General features: G+C 45.2%; 1 protein-coding gene across 9 annotated transcripts in view; it reads left to right on the top strand.

The window, feature by feature from the left end:
- LOC126542792 (uncharacterized) overlaps positions 1 to 15,093 on the top strand; it is a 53,087-nt gene that overhangs the window by 27,028 nt on the left and 10,966 nt on the right. For 8 of the 9 annotated variants that reach the window (XM_055077462.2, XM_055077463.2, XM_055077461.2 and 5 more), the window contains 5 exons: positions 3,449 to 3,562; positions 7,975 to 8,115; positions 10,536 to 10,700; positions 12,838 to 13,065; positions 14,534 to 14,665. In XM_055077462.2, coding sequence (XP_054933437.1) covers positions 3,449 to 3,562; positions 7,975 to 8,115; positions 10,536 to 10,700; positions 12,838 to 13,065; positions 14,534 to 14,665 — 780 coding nt within the window. The remainder of the gene's footprint in view (positions 1 to 3,448; positions 3,563 to 7,974; positions 8,116 to 10,535; positions 10,701 to 12,837; positions 13,066 to 14,533; positions 14,666 to 15,093) is intronic. The other variant, XM_055077465.2, reaches the window with a different exon arrangement.

Below are 15,093 nucleotides of genomic sequence, written 5' to 3'. Positions count from 1 at the left end.
TCAACGGGCATAGAAAGGCTTAAGGAGTACCATATGGACAACTTCGGTCGTGTGTAGTGCCGCTGTGATTACGAAATGCCGTCTGGAATGACCTCGTAGTCCAGTGCACCAATATGTCAGATGATCTTGTAGGGTCCGACATAGCATTGCAAAAGTTTCTCACTAAGACCTCGTCGCCGTATCAGGGTCCAAACTCTCACTCTCGCCTAGCTGGTATTCCACATGGTGTCGTCGAAGATTGTAGTTCCAGCTGTCTGTCCTTTGCTGGCTCTTGATGCGTAGCCGGGCATGTTGTTGTGCTTCTTCGGCGCACTGCAGGTAGGTGGCGATCTTGAGGTTCTCTTCGTCGGTAATGTGTGGCATCATGCTATCGAGAGTCGTCGGGTTCCTTGCGTAAACCAGCTTGAACGGTTCTACTCCTTTAACGGTTCTGCCAGTTCTACTCTGGCGGCGGCTGCTGCATAAGGCGCGGTGTGCGTGCGCCCATATCTTGAATGCGATCTGTACAATGTTCGCTGAGTGCTGGCAGGTTCGTATGCGCTGTGCTCTCGACACTTAGTTCGCGTTGAAGCGAGACGCAGCATGAAGGCCAATATTCGTTCGCTGCTGCTGCTGCCGCGCTTCTTCACTCCGGCTTTTTGACAGTTTCCAAGGTCAAGTGACATGTGTTCATGTTACCTGTGCGCGCGTGACACTGTGCTTGTTAATTGAGTTCGTAAGTGAATGTTTACAAGTTTATACAGCTGTAAGTGTACTATCCTTACCTTGTAAACGTGTAGACTAATTTGCTGTCGCAATCGATGCTTCGCTTTTTGAGCGAAACTGCAACATTTTTGTTCTTCCGTTGTTGTGGGGCGCATATCCAGTGATGGTCTCGCGTGTGAGCCCGCGAGCTTTTGTGCTTGTTTCGTTTCACTCTGTGCGCGATCTTGCGAGCCGTGCATCAGAGCACCTGCATTGTCTGGTTGCTAGTACGAAATGGATCCCTCAGTGCGCGCACGTTCAGAGAGGCTGGCTAAGCTTGTACGAGCCTTACCGCGATGCATGATGTCAATGTGCTGCTGGAACCGTCGTCAGGCACAATGCTCCTAACTAGCGGTACGATAAGTCAGTGCTACATGAATACTGAGATAGATGCGAGTAGATGAAAGAGCACACGATAGCTAACGTCTGCTTCTCGCTTCAACGTGTCTCCTAAACTCGAGATTACTTAACCTCCAGCAGTACATGTGTGGGAAGACAGCGCACGATACCTAGCCATCGCAGCTCTATGTACGTGCGGGAGATTCCGTCTAAAACTGGCTTGCGTGCACTCAGCCACGCTGACAACCATGCGCAGCCACGGCTGCTCTAGAAAAGGACACGCGCCAATTCACCTCGCCATTTTGCCCCTTGCTCTCCCACAGGGAGACGGGGCTCATCAAGCCACTCTCCTTCTCTGTTCACTCTCGCACACTTTCACTGGCATATAAAGTATACAGTTCGTGGGGCGAGATATGATCCTATCGCTTCAGCGGCTGCTCTTGGTCGTGCAGCGCGAATAAAGAGTTAGGTTCGTAAGCAGCCACTTATGTTTCGGCCATTCGACCAGCTCTTGGTCGTGCAGCGCGAATAAAGAGTTGTGTTCGTAAGCAGCCACTTATGTTTGGCCATTTGACCAGCTCTTGGTCGTGCAGCGCGAATGAAGAGTTATGTTCGTAAGCAGCCACTTATGTTTCGGCCATTTGACCAGCTCTTGGTCGTGCAGCGCGAATAAAGAGTTGCGTTCGTAAGCAGCCACTTATGTTTCGGCCATTTGACCATCTGCATCCAGGAAAGTTTTAATTTATTGTCTCAGTATTCCCTTGCGGTGCCAGTGAAATTTTATTATATTGAAATCTTGCAGAAGAACTTCCTTATAACAAATCAAAAGTTAAATTACAATCAACGACCTATCTTTCGGACGCCTTCGCGGCACCGCACTATGCACCCATCCGTGGAATCGTACCCCATACAGTCATTGTATGAGAACGTGGGAAATTTCGGAGGAAGGAACCTTTTCTGGACTTTCTGCAATGACCGCAAGTCCGAAACGACATTATCGAAGCCACCACTGCCATCATTTTTATTATCTCGTGCCTCTAACAGGCGCTCGCACGCCGATATGTTGGCAGCCGTAGCCACTACAGCGGCAACACTCTGTCTGCCTTCTTCGACGTTCGCTACCACGTTTTTTGCTGTTTGGTGCCGTGTTTTTCATTGAAAGAATTCGCCGCTGTCAGCAATGGCGCCGACTCCGCCTTTGTCATCCTCTCCAGTGGCTTCGACGCTCGGAAAGCGCGACGTGTTGCATAATTCCGGTTTATGAAAGTAAGCTTTGCCTCAATACCGCAATGGTAAACGGGGAAACATATGGGAAGTATTGCGTTGAAGCATACCAACACCACATACCAAAAATGGGAAGGGACAGTTGTTGCGGAACAAAGTATCATTTATTCCTTAATCATTCATGCCTACATCCGCCATCTCCAGTCGCAGTACGAGCACCAATATGCTTAAGTGTACTGGCAGGCTTTGAGAGCTATTTCGGTCGTGCCTGTGACAATTTAAACCCTTGGAGGCAGTAAGAGGCGTGCATTCACATTTCCGTTTGTTTTCGTGGCCCTTCGAGAATCTGAAAAATTGGTCGTTGACCGTTATTCATTATGTCAAAAATTCCGCTATGTTGAAGCTCGGTATATCGAGGTTTAACTGTATGTGTGAAATTTAGCTCAATGAACCTTCATCTATGGCGGTCATTGCATCCTGTTCCTACATCTTTCACCAACCTGTTGGACACTTCGTATTTATCTGCTGTGTTAAAAACGAAGCTATTAACAGAAAGACTTACCACACCCGCACATAATTACGTAATGCATGATGCATGTTTTTTCTCAAATTTGCTTACCTATCCGCTATTAGCAGCTAGATTACATTTATGTCATAATGTGTTCAAGCAGATCAATTATACAAGACGCAATTGTGAACTGTTTAAGGACTATATTGAATTTAGTGTTTCACTATGAGGCGTACAGAACATTATACCACCACGAACACATTTTCAATTGTTTGATCGTTAGATGCATGCAAATTAAGTTGAGTTTCAATCACACGGTTCCTGTTCCATGTGTGAGGTGTTCTAGTAAATTTGTTTAATAAATAAATATCGGGGAAAGTGGTTTGTTCATTCTAGTGGAGGCTTGGGCTCCCTCCGAAAGAAAATTCTGGCTATGTGACTGATGTATTGTGTGTATAACATAAAGGTGCCAGAGTTCTTGCATTGGAAAATTCTGAGGGATTGTAGATGCCACATAATACTAACGGTCTTACCAAGCATGCAACGTCAAAACATCTGTGCAAATTTCTTTCATATGGTGATGCATCCTATCTATAATTTCAGTAATTTTTAAGTGTTTCCTATGCTCTTCAGGTCTGACTCGGATACCGATGAGTTTATGACCGATTTCCCACCGGTGAGGCCGACATTGCGACCAAAACTTCTGCAAACTTCAAGGTCTCAACTCAATCAAGCTGTGAAGCGGGAGTGAGTAATTCATGATTTAATTTTTAGGAACAGGGTTGATTATATTCGTGGCTATGATGGTAACACTTGGATGTGGTGGAGTGTGTTGTGTCGTTAGTTTTGGTTTATACTCGATACCCATCTGGAAACCCTGGAAACCAATGTGGTGCTTTGTCCCTATATATATAATTGGGGGAAAATAAAGGGGATCATTCGTTGGGTTATGGTTGGTTGGCTCTCTTCTTCGCCATCTCGTAGGCCGCAATACAACATCCACGATGAGGGCTCTAGATCGTTGAATTTTTTTTTTTTTTTTTTCTGGAGCTGTTATCTCCCCTGCAGCCACACCAGCCATGTCGCGAATTTTTCTGTCCTCGCTCCACCGCCACCATTCCTGCCTGCACAGGGCCGCCCACTGGTTTCACGGCCGCAATGGTTTCGCATGTTTGACACCTTTGTTTAGGCGTCCGGAGCATCTGACTTCCCGCCCAAACAATGCAAAGCCCTCCTGTTAAACAGCCTGGGAATTGAAGGTCAGCATATTTTCTTCGTTCTGCCATCCCACGTCTCTGAACCTGCCCCGCCGGTTTCCACCACAACGACTTCCGATGAGGCCAAGAAGTCAGCCACTGCTCCATCATACGACCAAGCCGTCGCTGCGTTAACGCAGCATTTTGCGTCTGCAAGCACTGTCATCGTAGAATGCCATCGCTTCCGCAGCCCTGTCCAGAAACCAGGCGAGGACATACAGGAGTATGTCGCTGCTTTACCAGAGCTTGCTGCTTCGTGTTCTTTCATCGCCCTTGACGACTCCGACCGCATCCAGTTCTTAGAAGGCATCGCGTCGCAACACCTGTGTGAACGATTGCTTCTAGAACGTTCGTTCTCCTTACCGCGCGCCATGCTCCTGGCACAGCAACTGGAGCAGGCCGCTCAGTAAGTTTGCGAGCTTGCACCCAGGCACGTTCAGCAGGTAATTTAACGAGGCATTCAGCGTTCAGGGGATACAATGCGGCCGCACTCGTCTCCCTGTCGGTCTACTTCCTCTGAGCGCTCTCGCGACTCAAACAAGGTGTCACCAAACTGTATTCGTTGCGGTTCCCACTAGCACTTCCCCTCGTCATCCTCCTGCCGAGCACAAAGTCAGTGCTCTTTTAACTTTGGATGCCTTGGGCACTTCCGCGCAGTCTGTAACAAGCGACAGCATCATTCCACCGTTGCAGTCCATGAAGTCGACTGCCAGGACTCGTCTGATGAGGCTGAATGTTTAAGCGTTCTTACCGTGGTCCGTCCTGCTCGAGCCGGCATTTTCATTGAAGTTTTCATCTCTGGCAAGTCCTTGAAGTATCTTGTCGACTCTGGATCGTCTGTTTCCATCCTGCAAAATAACCTTTTCCAGCAGTATTTTGTGGATGAGTCGCTTCTTTCTGCTCCGCAAATGAAGCTTCTCGATTACTTTAAGCGCTTCGTTTCTGTACGTGGTTGCTTCTTCACCGTAGTCACGTTCAAGGGATGCACGGCCTACCTCCTGTTCTACGTTGTGCCGAATGGCACATCCATCCTTGGAATTGATGCGATGAAGGCTTTGGATCCGCACATTGAAGAGGTCGTGTCTCCCATTCCTCCTCTCTGCCTCACCAGAGAACAGTTACAGCAGTCCCTGCTTGAAGGTGCTACTTTGGAGCAAGTCAAGGCTTGCGTCTCATCATCTTGGCGTCCCCACAAGTCCATCCCAGGTGAACTTAGCCATTCTTCGCGGTGTGTGAAGAACTGTCTGTGGTCAACCACTTGCTTTTGCGTGGGGAACGGCTCGTAGTTCCTCCTTCCCTGACCCCGCAGGTCATTTCCACCGCGCACGAAGCCCACCCTGGGATAGTTCGTACCAAGGCACAACTACGAAAGTGGTTTTGGTGGCCTGGCATGGACAAGAAAGCGGAAATTGCCATCCACAATTGCATAGTCTGCCAGGCTGCAGACAAGAGTGCCAAGACTGCTGCAACTCTGCTGCAACCTGTGCCCCTGCTAGGGCATCCATGGCAGGAGGTCGCCATCGACATTGTCAGTGCCATAGGAGCACCGCACGATTGCAGGTTCACTATCACCCTCGTAGACTTTTTCAAGTGGCCTGAAGTAGTTTTGCAGCAAAGTGTTGACGCGCACAGTGACAATCTTTCTGCTCTCAGTATATTCTTGAGGGCTACCCCAACTAGGTTATGGACAACGGGCCTCAGTCCCGAGAGTTTCACCAGTTCCTGAAGGGTCATGCCATTTGCCTCTCACACTCTTCAGTGTACTACCCCCAGGCAAATGGACTTGTAGAACGATTCAACCGCGTTTTCAAGAACTTTGTGCAGACAGCTTTGCTGGGATATCGAGCACTCCGCCCAGTGGTCATCGAATACCTTGGCACCTACCGGTGCACAGCACATGCGACCATGGGAGTTGCCCCGGCTCTGTTGCTGCATAGAAGGCTGCCGAGAACATGCCTGGACATCGTCAGGCACCCGTTGTCTTCCTTCTTCAAGCACCCAGCTACCGAGCTCCGTCAGCTGTGTCATCGGGTGAAGTACAAGCAAGAGAGCAGCAAGAAGCGGGCAAATTTTCGTCGAGCCCTGAAGAAGACTAACATCGCAGTTAATTACTTCCTCCGGGTGAGGAAACACTCGATCACCTTTGAGGGAGACTCCTCGTTTAGCAGTTCCAGCAAAGTGCTGGAGCAGTGCCGACAATCCTCTTTCCGCCTCGATGATGGCAGGACCTGAAATGCATCCAAGCTTGCCAAAGCCCCTTCGGGTCTCTGTACTCTGCGTCCAGAGGAGACCTGTAACACGCAAAAGGCTAGCACACAGAATCCCATCACCGGGGGACCCTTGCATTTGAAACGGCGGCTGCATCTCTGCCTGCTCCTGTGGCCACCAGTGCTGCTCTCCCGACCCGCCCCCCTGAACCGCAACCGGGTCCGGCTCCTGTTCACGTCCAACCGCCACGGACAAGACAACCTCTGAAATGTTATGCTGACTGTGTGACAAACCTATTAGTTTTTTAGTGTTCTTCTTGTATAGTCTATGTTGTTTTGAACATTTTGTAGACATAACTTCTTTATAGGGAGAGAATGAAGTTTGCATGGGTTTTGTATATAGAATTTGTAGTTGCTGCTGAGTGTACTTGCATTAAATGATGTTCGTTTATTGTTAACCAGTCACCGTTTTGTTGTTGTTAATGTGCAAAGCACGTTGCAGTGCTAACATACTAACAGCTTACTAAACCACTGAAAGTTTTGAGTGGGGGAATATGTTATGTCATTAGTTTTGGTCGATACTCGATACCAGTCTGGAAACCCTGTAAACGACTGTGGAGCTGTTGTCCCCATATATAAAATTGGGTATCGGAAAATAAAGGGGATCATTCGTTGGGTTACGGCTGCTTGGCTGTCTTCTTCGTCAGCTCGTAGGCCACGATACCACAGGTGCAGATAGCCCTTGTGCAGAGGTTTCACGAACTTAAGGTGGTCAGAATCCGCTATGGGGGCTCGATGCACAGCCTAGGTTAGCAGTTAGTATTAAATTTTGTTGTGCTAATTTTGCATAGCACTGAAATATAGTTGTTTGCTGTATAAAAAAGCCTGACATGATTTTCAAAAACAAAAGAATACACATCGAGTGGCTGCTAAGCTTGCACTAAACGGCAGCTTGCTTGTGTAGGCAAACACTGCCTTCTAAGAAAGTTTAGGTTTGTTTCGTATTACCTGCCACAGTGGCTGAGTCACTGAGACATTTTCCTGCCAAGCATGAAATTACGGGTTTGATACACTACCGTGGCAACCGCACTTGATGGGAGTGGAATGCAAAATGCATGTACTGCGACTTCGGCATATATTGAAGGAACCCTGGCAGTCAAATTGGCAATGTGTATTCTTGGCTGATCAATTCCAGTCACTCTTGCCAGATTCTGTATGACTTAGCACTGGACATCTTGCATCTCTGGTCGACATTGTTCCTGGCACTCTGCCAAGCATCCTGTCTCGGCACAGTTCCAGGAATGCTATCACCCTTAGATGCCAATCCGTCAGGTGCTGAACCATGCAGAGTCTCCCAAAAATGTTCACAAAAGTGATCGCTGAAATATACTGTGACTGGATACTTCCGCTATTGCATCTGTCATAAATAGCATGTGCTGTTTTCTCATCAATTTTCTCCAGATTCTTTTGCTTTCTCCATTTTTTTTTTCTCTCGACTTTTGTTTGCCCTGCAAGGCACATTTGTAACACTGTATGAGTTAATTATGCACCAAGAGGCAACAGAAAATTCGTTTTTTAAATTGGAATAATGTGTTCTCCTGCTATCTGTTGCCCCTTTTTAATACAATAGAGGATCAGTACTGTTGCTTTTTTTAGCTTATCTGTGCCTCTATATAAATGGACACAAACATTGCAGGTTTCGTCCAGCCCAGTACCACACAAGCAAGACAGAAGCTGCCACCACCTTGGTCAGGAATGAAACGCCGAAAACAGGACCACGTCTGCTTTGTCGAGGCAACTATGTCACTGAAAGTGAACTATTGGCACAAGACCTAAGGTATCGGTCTACAGAGGAAGTGATAATTGTTTTGTGGAGCATTTATGTGCCCTGACCAAGCAAGCAAGTGCACTGAGCGAATTTTGTTGGCTTGGTGCCGCACAAAGATGGTCATTCAAAATAGAGGCAGTGACAATTGGATGCCCTAAGAAGCACTTGTAATGAATGAGTGAATTAGTATTTGCAAGCAGTGTCGTATACTTTTTTTTTTTTTTTTGTATTGTGGAAAACATCTTAGTCAAATCAAGATCTTATTGCTAATTTGTTATTCTCATAAAATGACTTTGCTTGGTTTAGTACATGGAGAAATGGAAACATACAATAGGGCATTGCCTGTGGAGCAATCATCCCAGCACCACTGCTGTCAGTGCTCTTCCATTGCTGACGCAAGGCAACATCGGTACATGCTTCTGTTGCTTCAGCAGCAGCTTACTTCAGTGGTGAGAAGTGCAGTTGAAAAGCACATTAGATTTTTTTTTTAACCAGGCAAGTAACAATGCCAAGTGTTATAATAAATGCTACAAACCATAAAATGCAAGCTTGCTGCAAAATCTTTTTCTTGCAATATCACCTGTATGGAACAGTGAAGAAAATATAATGTTGCAATGATAAACCAGTTAAAGCTACACTTCATCAAATTCATTTAGCTGCACGCTTGGTACGATTTTCAATAGTTTTGATGTTATTGGTGAATGAAATAATGTACAGTCAACATCTGTTTTTTTGGTTTCCCTAGGGCCGCAGAAACATCCGAAAAATCGGGCATTCCGAAAAACTGAATCTGTGCCTTTTACTGCCTCCAAGGCCTCAAATCTCCAGACATGTCCGAAATAGTTCTGAAGGCTTGCCAGTGCACTTAGGTGTATCTGTGCTCATATTGTGACGGGACAATGCGGGTGCACTTCGTGTATTGAGGAACCCATATTGTGTCCTGTGACAGTTGCCCCCTTTCCACTCTTGGTATGCTTCACCGCGTAACCTCACTGTATCGTGGCGAAGCCGACTTTTGAAAACCAACATTATGCAATGCTCTCTACTTTCTGCGCTGCAAAGCTGTCGGTGAAGATTGCAAATGTGTAAACAGTGCCATCGCAAACAGCAGCAAATTCTTCCAATGAAAAGATTCATCAAAGATTACAATACTCCCTAATGTGAATTTTGAGAGCATCTGGTTAGTGGTGTTGAATTTGCGATATATTATGGCAAGGAATTTGATTCTGAGCAACAGGCTCCTCTCAGTGGCGGTGCTGAGCCTCTGCTTGGGCAGCTCATTTAGCAGTAGCTGCACATGAAGCATTTCCACTAGTTGCATCGCTTATTGTTCAGAAAGGTAGTATGAACACGGGAACGTGTGGCTTGCATGGAGCGCATTCTCTAGTGTCAGTGATGGTGCAGGTGAAGAAGCGCATGAGCAGTGGGTCCGAAGCGCATGTCAGCACTTAGTTTTCATATGTGGTATCGGTGGACATGCTCGCCACATCCCTGGTCGATGCTGTGAAGTAAGTCTCTTGCGGCACTCTGCTTTCCTCCTCACCCTTTAGCCATACTCTCCTCCTCCACTTTACTTCTCGTGCTCTTTTTTTTTCTGTCTTTCATCCTCCACTGTGCTCTGCATTTTTTTTTTTTTTCATTCTTCGCTGTGCTCATTTGATCGGTTACACGGAGGGAATGCAGACGCTCTGTCGCATGGTATATACGCTCAGTCCCATGTTGTAGATCTGATGACATGGGACTGAATAGCAAGAAGCTTGGTAGCGAACGTCAAAGCAGCCAGGCCTAGCATTGCTGCAGTGGTGGCTAAGGCTGCCAGCGGCTCGGTGTGCAAGAGCACCGGTTCAACGCTGCGAGATAATGAAAATGGCAGCCGTGGTGGCTTCAATTAATGCTGTTTCAGACCTGCGGTCATGGCACGAAGTCTGGAAAATGGGATGGCGAATGTTTTTTTTTTCTTCTTTTGTACGTGCAAAATTTCGGACATTCTCATGCATTAACTCCGTGGAGTATGTAACAGTGCCGTGAAGGCTTCCGAATTATCTGGCATGTCTGGAAAATCACTTGTTGCCTGTATACCCCAAATTGCTGGAGAATACCCAAGTTTCGATCAAACTAGGGCCAAGCGAAAAGATGAAGTGTGCAGTAGGGAAAGAAATTCTGCCTCAAGTGGCCAAGTTGGTGTTTTCTTCTGCGAACATTGTTGAATTAATTTTTGCTGTAAATGCTGCAGCTTCCATCACTTGCCATTAAATGAGTCATGTCCTTGTTGCCGTGCCATCATGGCAGACTACGATGACTACTCGCGTGGCTGTATGAAAACTTGTGGTCACATGCGCTTCATCTCAAGCGTTGTGCTGTGGTTGGCCCTTGACTTTGTGAAAGACATTTGTATCAATTGGACAGCATCTCTCTCCTTGTGCCTGCAGCGTGCCAAGCACAGTGATTTGTGGCAACCAGCTCAAGCCATTGGCCAGCAGCCGACGCAGGTCACTGGCAGCCAAGTTGCGCTGGGAGCGTTGGCGTGCATTGCAAGCGCAGGTGGCTGGTGACAAAGTACAGGAAAATTCTTGCAGCTTTGAGCAAGATGAGAGGTATCCACTATGCCTTGTCTCATATTTAATGAACAGGTGTCAGTTTGGGAAAATTGACCAAGAATTGAGATCTCTTGGACAAGTTCAGTCAGATTGAGGTAACTCAAAATTTTGATTGGGCTATAATTATTTTTATACATATTCAGATGGCTTAATTTGATTAATGCAAGTTTTTTTGGCTTCCAGTGGCCAACGAGCATGGTCAAGGACATGAGTGTTTGACGGGGGACAAATTTCCATTTTGTCAAAACATGTCTAAATTTTTTTATGGCTGCTGTCTGTGCTGACCAGCACTAGTTTTAGAAGGCACCACCGACCTGGTCGTGTTAGTCCTTAAATAACCATAGTAGTGTCATCATTTGACAACCTCCACAACCTCGTCACCTGCCCATTCTCTGACGGCTGTGAATTTCCTCACATATGTTGTACTAGCTCACTTGCAGGTGAGGCCGTTATGATTGTGAGGCAACCATGACAAGCCCACCAAAAGTGTAGTATATTAAGCACTCGGTTGAATAATATGGGGAAGCATGAAAGAAGCGCTTAGCATTTCAAGAGAAATAATCGGTGACTAGTCTTCACTTTTACTGAATGCAGAGAAGTGCACAGTTGAGAAAAGACAGGTTGATGTGGCAGTGCGTGCCTGGCTCTATACTTGCAACAGGGTCACGGTGACAATTCCTGCTGCTGGAGCTTCCTTGCGAATCCCCTAGAAATTGCTGCTGCTTTTCAGAGAGGGAAAAGGTTAAGAGAGGGTGGAACTTTAGATATTCTAGGGACTTTTTTTTTTTTAGGTTGTGTGTGAGTGGCATTGATGTGCGTGATGTGGATGCAATTTCTGCTCGTTTTACTGTAGAATCTGGCGGAGTCCAGCCACAAAATTTTGTGGCTGTGGAATACAAAATGGTGCTGCACAACTAAATTGTTCTAATAACGAAATTTATGACAGGCTGTAATAGTACTTGCTATTGCAACAGTAAATATTGTGCTATTTGGTGCATGTGAATCGGGAGTGGTGAAGGGTATTCATTGCAGTTATACTGTAACATTGACGAAGAAAAAGTTAAAAAGCTGTGTAGGAAAGACTGTTATATAACAGACTTCAGCCAGCTAGTAATGATAGGGGAGCTGTTTTCTGATAACATTAGCTTCTCTACATATACTGTGTGTATGGTAAACTAACTTTTACAAACAATCCTGTTATGCTGGCTTGTGCTTCCTGTCAGATTGTCGTTAGTGAAACGACAGGTCATGATCGGAGTTCAGCAGCACTGACAAAGACAGAAGGGTCTTTGTTCGAATATTTTGAGCTCTCTTTGATGCAGTGAGAAAGTGCATGATGAAAGTCCTAATAGTTGTGACCAAATGCCAATCCCTTTGAACTATACTGCTCTGTATTTATGTTAATAATTGCTGCGGTGACTTGTGGCATTGTGCTGTGTGCAAAATTAAGGGCTTGTTTCCCACTGGATGTGGCTGCATTGTAATGGGGTAAAATCAAAAAGCAGTTATGTATCAAACTTCAAGTACACATTGGAGAATGCAGTGATCAAAATTAATCTGCAAACCTTTCGATGCGGCATTTCTCATAGCCCTTGTGTTGTATTGCGGCAATAAACCTCATAAATAAATTTGTGTACTGAGGATAATGCTCCTCTATCAGGCTGAGGTTGCTATGTTGATTTGGCACTTTTCTCTTCACTGCAGTTGTTTTGGGTCATGCCTGGCTTATCTTTTTGAAGGAGTACTGACATCATATTTTTACTTTTATAAATTCTTCTGCATGCTTTTCTTGCATGTAAAACAAGCACTAGACCTGCCATTATTGGCGTTATTGTGATTGCAAGGTTTCCTGAGATCGTGTAGCAATAAGGCTGTGTGATGACGTGGCTGCACTTGTGTGTGGCAGTGGCAGCAATTGTGGGAGTGGACTGAGCCAACGGATTGAGACATTGTGATGCATCCACGTCTTAGGTACTGAAACTAGTTTATAGAAATAATTATAGTAAATTAAGGTTTAGGTGCTTTGTACCTTCATTCAGCATTAGAAAAAATTAACAATAAAAATGTCATGTCAGCAAACTCCTTAAACATTTTGCGTGTCTCTGAAGCTAAGGGTCATGCTTTTCATTTGTAGTCTGAGCAACAGTGTCTCCAGCATTGGCTCTACAACTGCCGCGCCTGCATTTGCACTGCCTGCCAAGCTGCGCTGGAAGCAGAACCCAGTGGAGCGCCAGGAATGTGCCATGCCAGCCAAGCTGAGGCACAAGCAGGACAGGCTTCTTTTGTCGGCAGCCAAAGGCGAAAGCTGCAATGTAGGCACTGTAGTCAAGGGTGAGCCTGGCACGTCGTCGAGATGTTCAATGTAAGGACGCACCTCTATGGAGCACTTGGGCCACTGATAGCATTGTTCTCAAAATGCAAGGCAGAATGTGGCTAGCTTGCAAGGGCTTTTGAGTATGAGTGCCTATGTGCAGGTTTCTTGCTCCTGCAAAGCACAACACATCACTTTTGCTAGGTTGAGCTTGATACCTCAATATTCAGATTTAAAGGCCAACTGCAATAAAACATTGGACCACATAAGAAAATGTTGGTTTCAGACAGTGTATATATAGACTACCCCCTGTGCAAAGTTTTGCATTAATACTAATATCTGTGGGTGAATCGTGAAAAGCTCCCAATTTAAGGTTTCCAATACAAAAATTGGTAAAAACAAAACGTGGTTAGGGCTGGCTTAAGATAACACACTCTAAATGCTGAACATCGGAGCAGTGCCTGGGCATTAGCTTAATATATCGGGCAGTGCTTGTGGCACACTGAAAATCTTGCTCACTGTCTTGGATTTGTCATACCCGCTAACCACTAGGTGCATGCGTCGTTGGCTTGGGTGCTATTTAGAAGCTGTTAGCAAGAAAATTACAATTACCAGCCCTGCAGCACCCTTGTAGCTTTTCCAAGGTAGCTTGTATTGTGTATAGCACTGCTTATTTATAACCAATTTAGCCAAAGTGAAATTCTTAGTGCATTGCGAATTCTCCCTCTGTAGCATTTTTAATGCGCTCGAGCAGGTTTTGAATTGTGGATAGTTCAGTATGCAAATGGCTAATTAAACTCAAGCAATATTTCATCTATGAATAAACTCCCCAAGACAAAAAAATAAAAATGATCATTTTTATTTTTTCTTGGTAAGTGATGTTCGGGCTTTAAGGGGTTAAAACTTATAAATTGTTACAGAGGTATTATTGGCACTTAACCTATTCACTGCAGTGTCCTTCTAATCTGCTTTTCACCGGATCATAAGAAAATGCAATAGTAAGAAATGCATAAAAGGGGATCAGTGAGTTTTTTCAGTGAGGACGTAAATGGAAAAATTTATTAATAGATTTTCATTTTGCTTTTTCTTGTGTTCAGTTCACTCATTTAGTTGTATTAGCATGGTTATGTTGGGACTATGTTCCATTTTTTACGCATGTCCTTTGTTATGCATTTATTTGCATTTAGAGTGGTTTGCAATGTACAGTGTCAAAGATGTTTATTTTTCACGAACAAAATGACAGCATTGTCTCTCACTGTTACAGGACGCTGTTTTTTACCCTAACGATAACTGATAGCACTAAGATTTCATAATTGTAAAGTTAATTCTTAGCATGGCATTTGGTTTCTGGAGGAAACAAGCAAGTAATGCACCATAACGTGCTATTAAACCTAGTGTACCGCAACACTTTTAAGCACAATCTGAGTGTGAACAAGCCCAGTGGTTCAGTTGGAATACTTAGTTATGGTGTGTTACCATTTGTACAAGTTTTGGTATGCACCATGTTGTCTATCCATAGAGCACCACCACTTGTGGCTACTGTTAAGACCGAGCCCAAGGAACCACCATCGGAGCGACGTTCACGTGCCAAACGCTTGTGGTGGGAACAAATCAAACAGCTGGACATTAGGCTGGCTGGTGGAGGAGGAGGGTGAGTTATGCTTTTTACGCTGCTATTGGCAAACTAGTGGATGCATACGTTGCTGATGGGATTTGTGTGACCTTCGCTATTCTTTGTCTTACTGATGTATTTCGAACAGTGTAGTTCTCATTCTTTACTTCAAAGCCTTGAAGTAAATGGTAGCAAATTGTAGCACAAGTGGTAGCAATTTCAAGTGATGAAATTTCGGTCTGGCTGCACATCGCCCATCGCATAGTTTTTGCGTGTAGAATTATGTATTTACATGTGTTCTTATGCTTAGACTTCTATATGAAATAAATGTGGCAGTACTTTCACTGAAGGCCTGACCTATCAGATGGTTATGTGTTTTTGTGGAATGCCGATATACAAGAATGAAACAAAGAAAACGTAAAGGCATTTTCAGTATCCATGAAATATAAAGCATTTATTAGATTTAT

The sequence above is a fragment of the Dermacentor andersoni genome, chromosome 2, assembly GCF_023375885.2.
Source record: "Dermacentor andersoni chromosome 2, qqDerAnde1_hic_scaffold, whole genome shotgun sequence".
In the NCBI taxonomy this organism is placed as follows: domain Eukaryota; kingdom Metazoa; phylum Arthropoda; class Arachnida; order Ixodida; family Ixodidae; genus Dermacentor; species Dermacentor andersoni.
The sequence above is the reverse complement of the archived record's forward strand: the minus strand, read 5'-3'. Positions and strand labels throughout refer to the sequence as shown.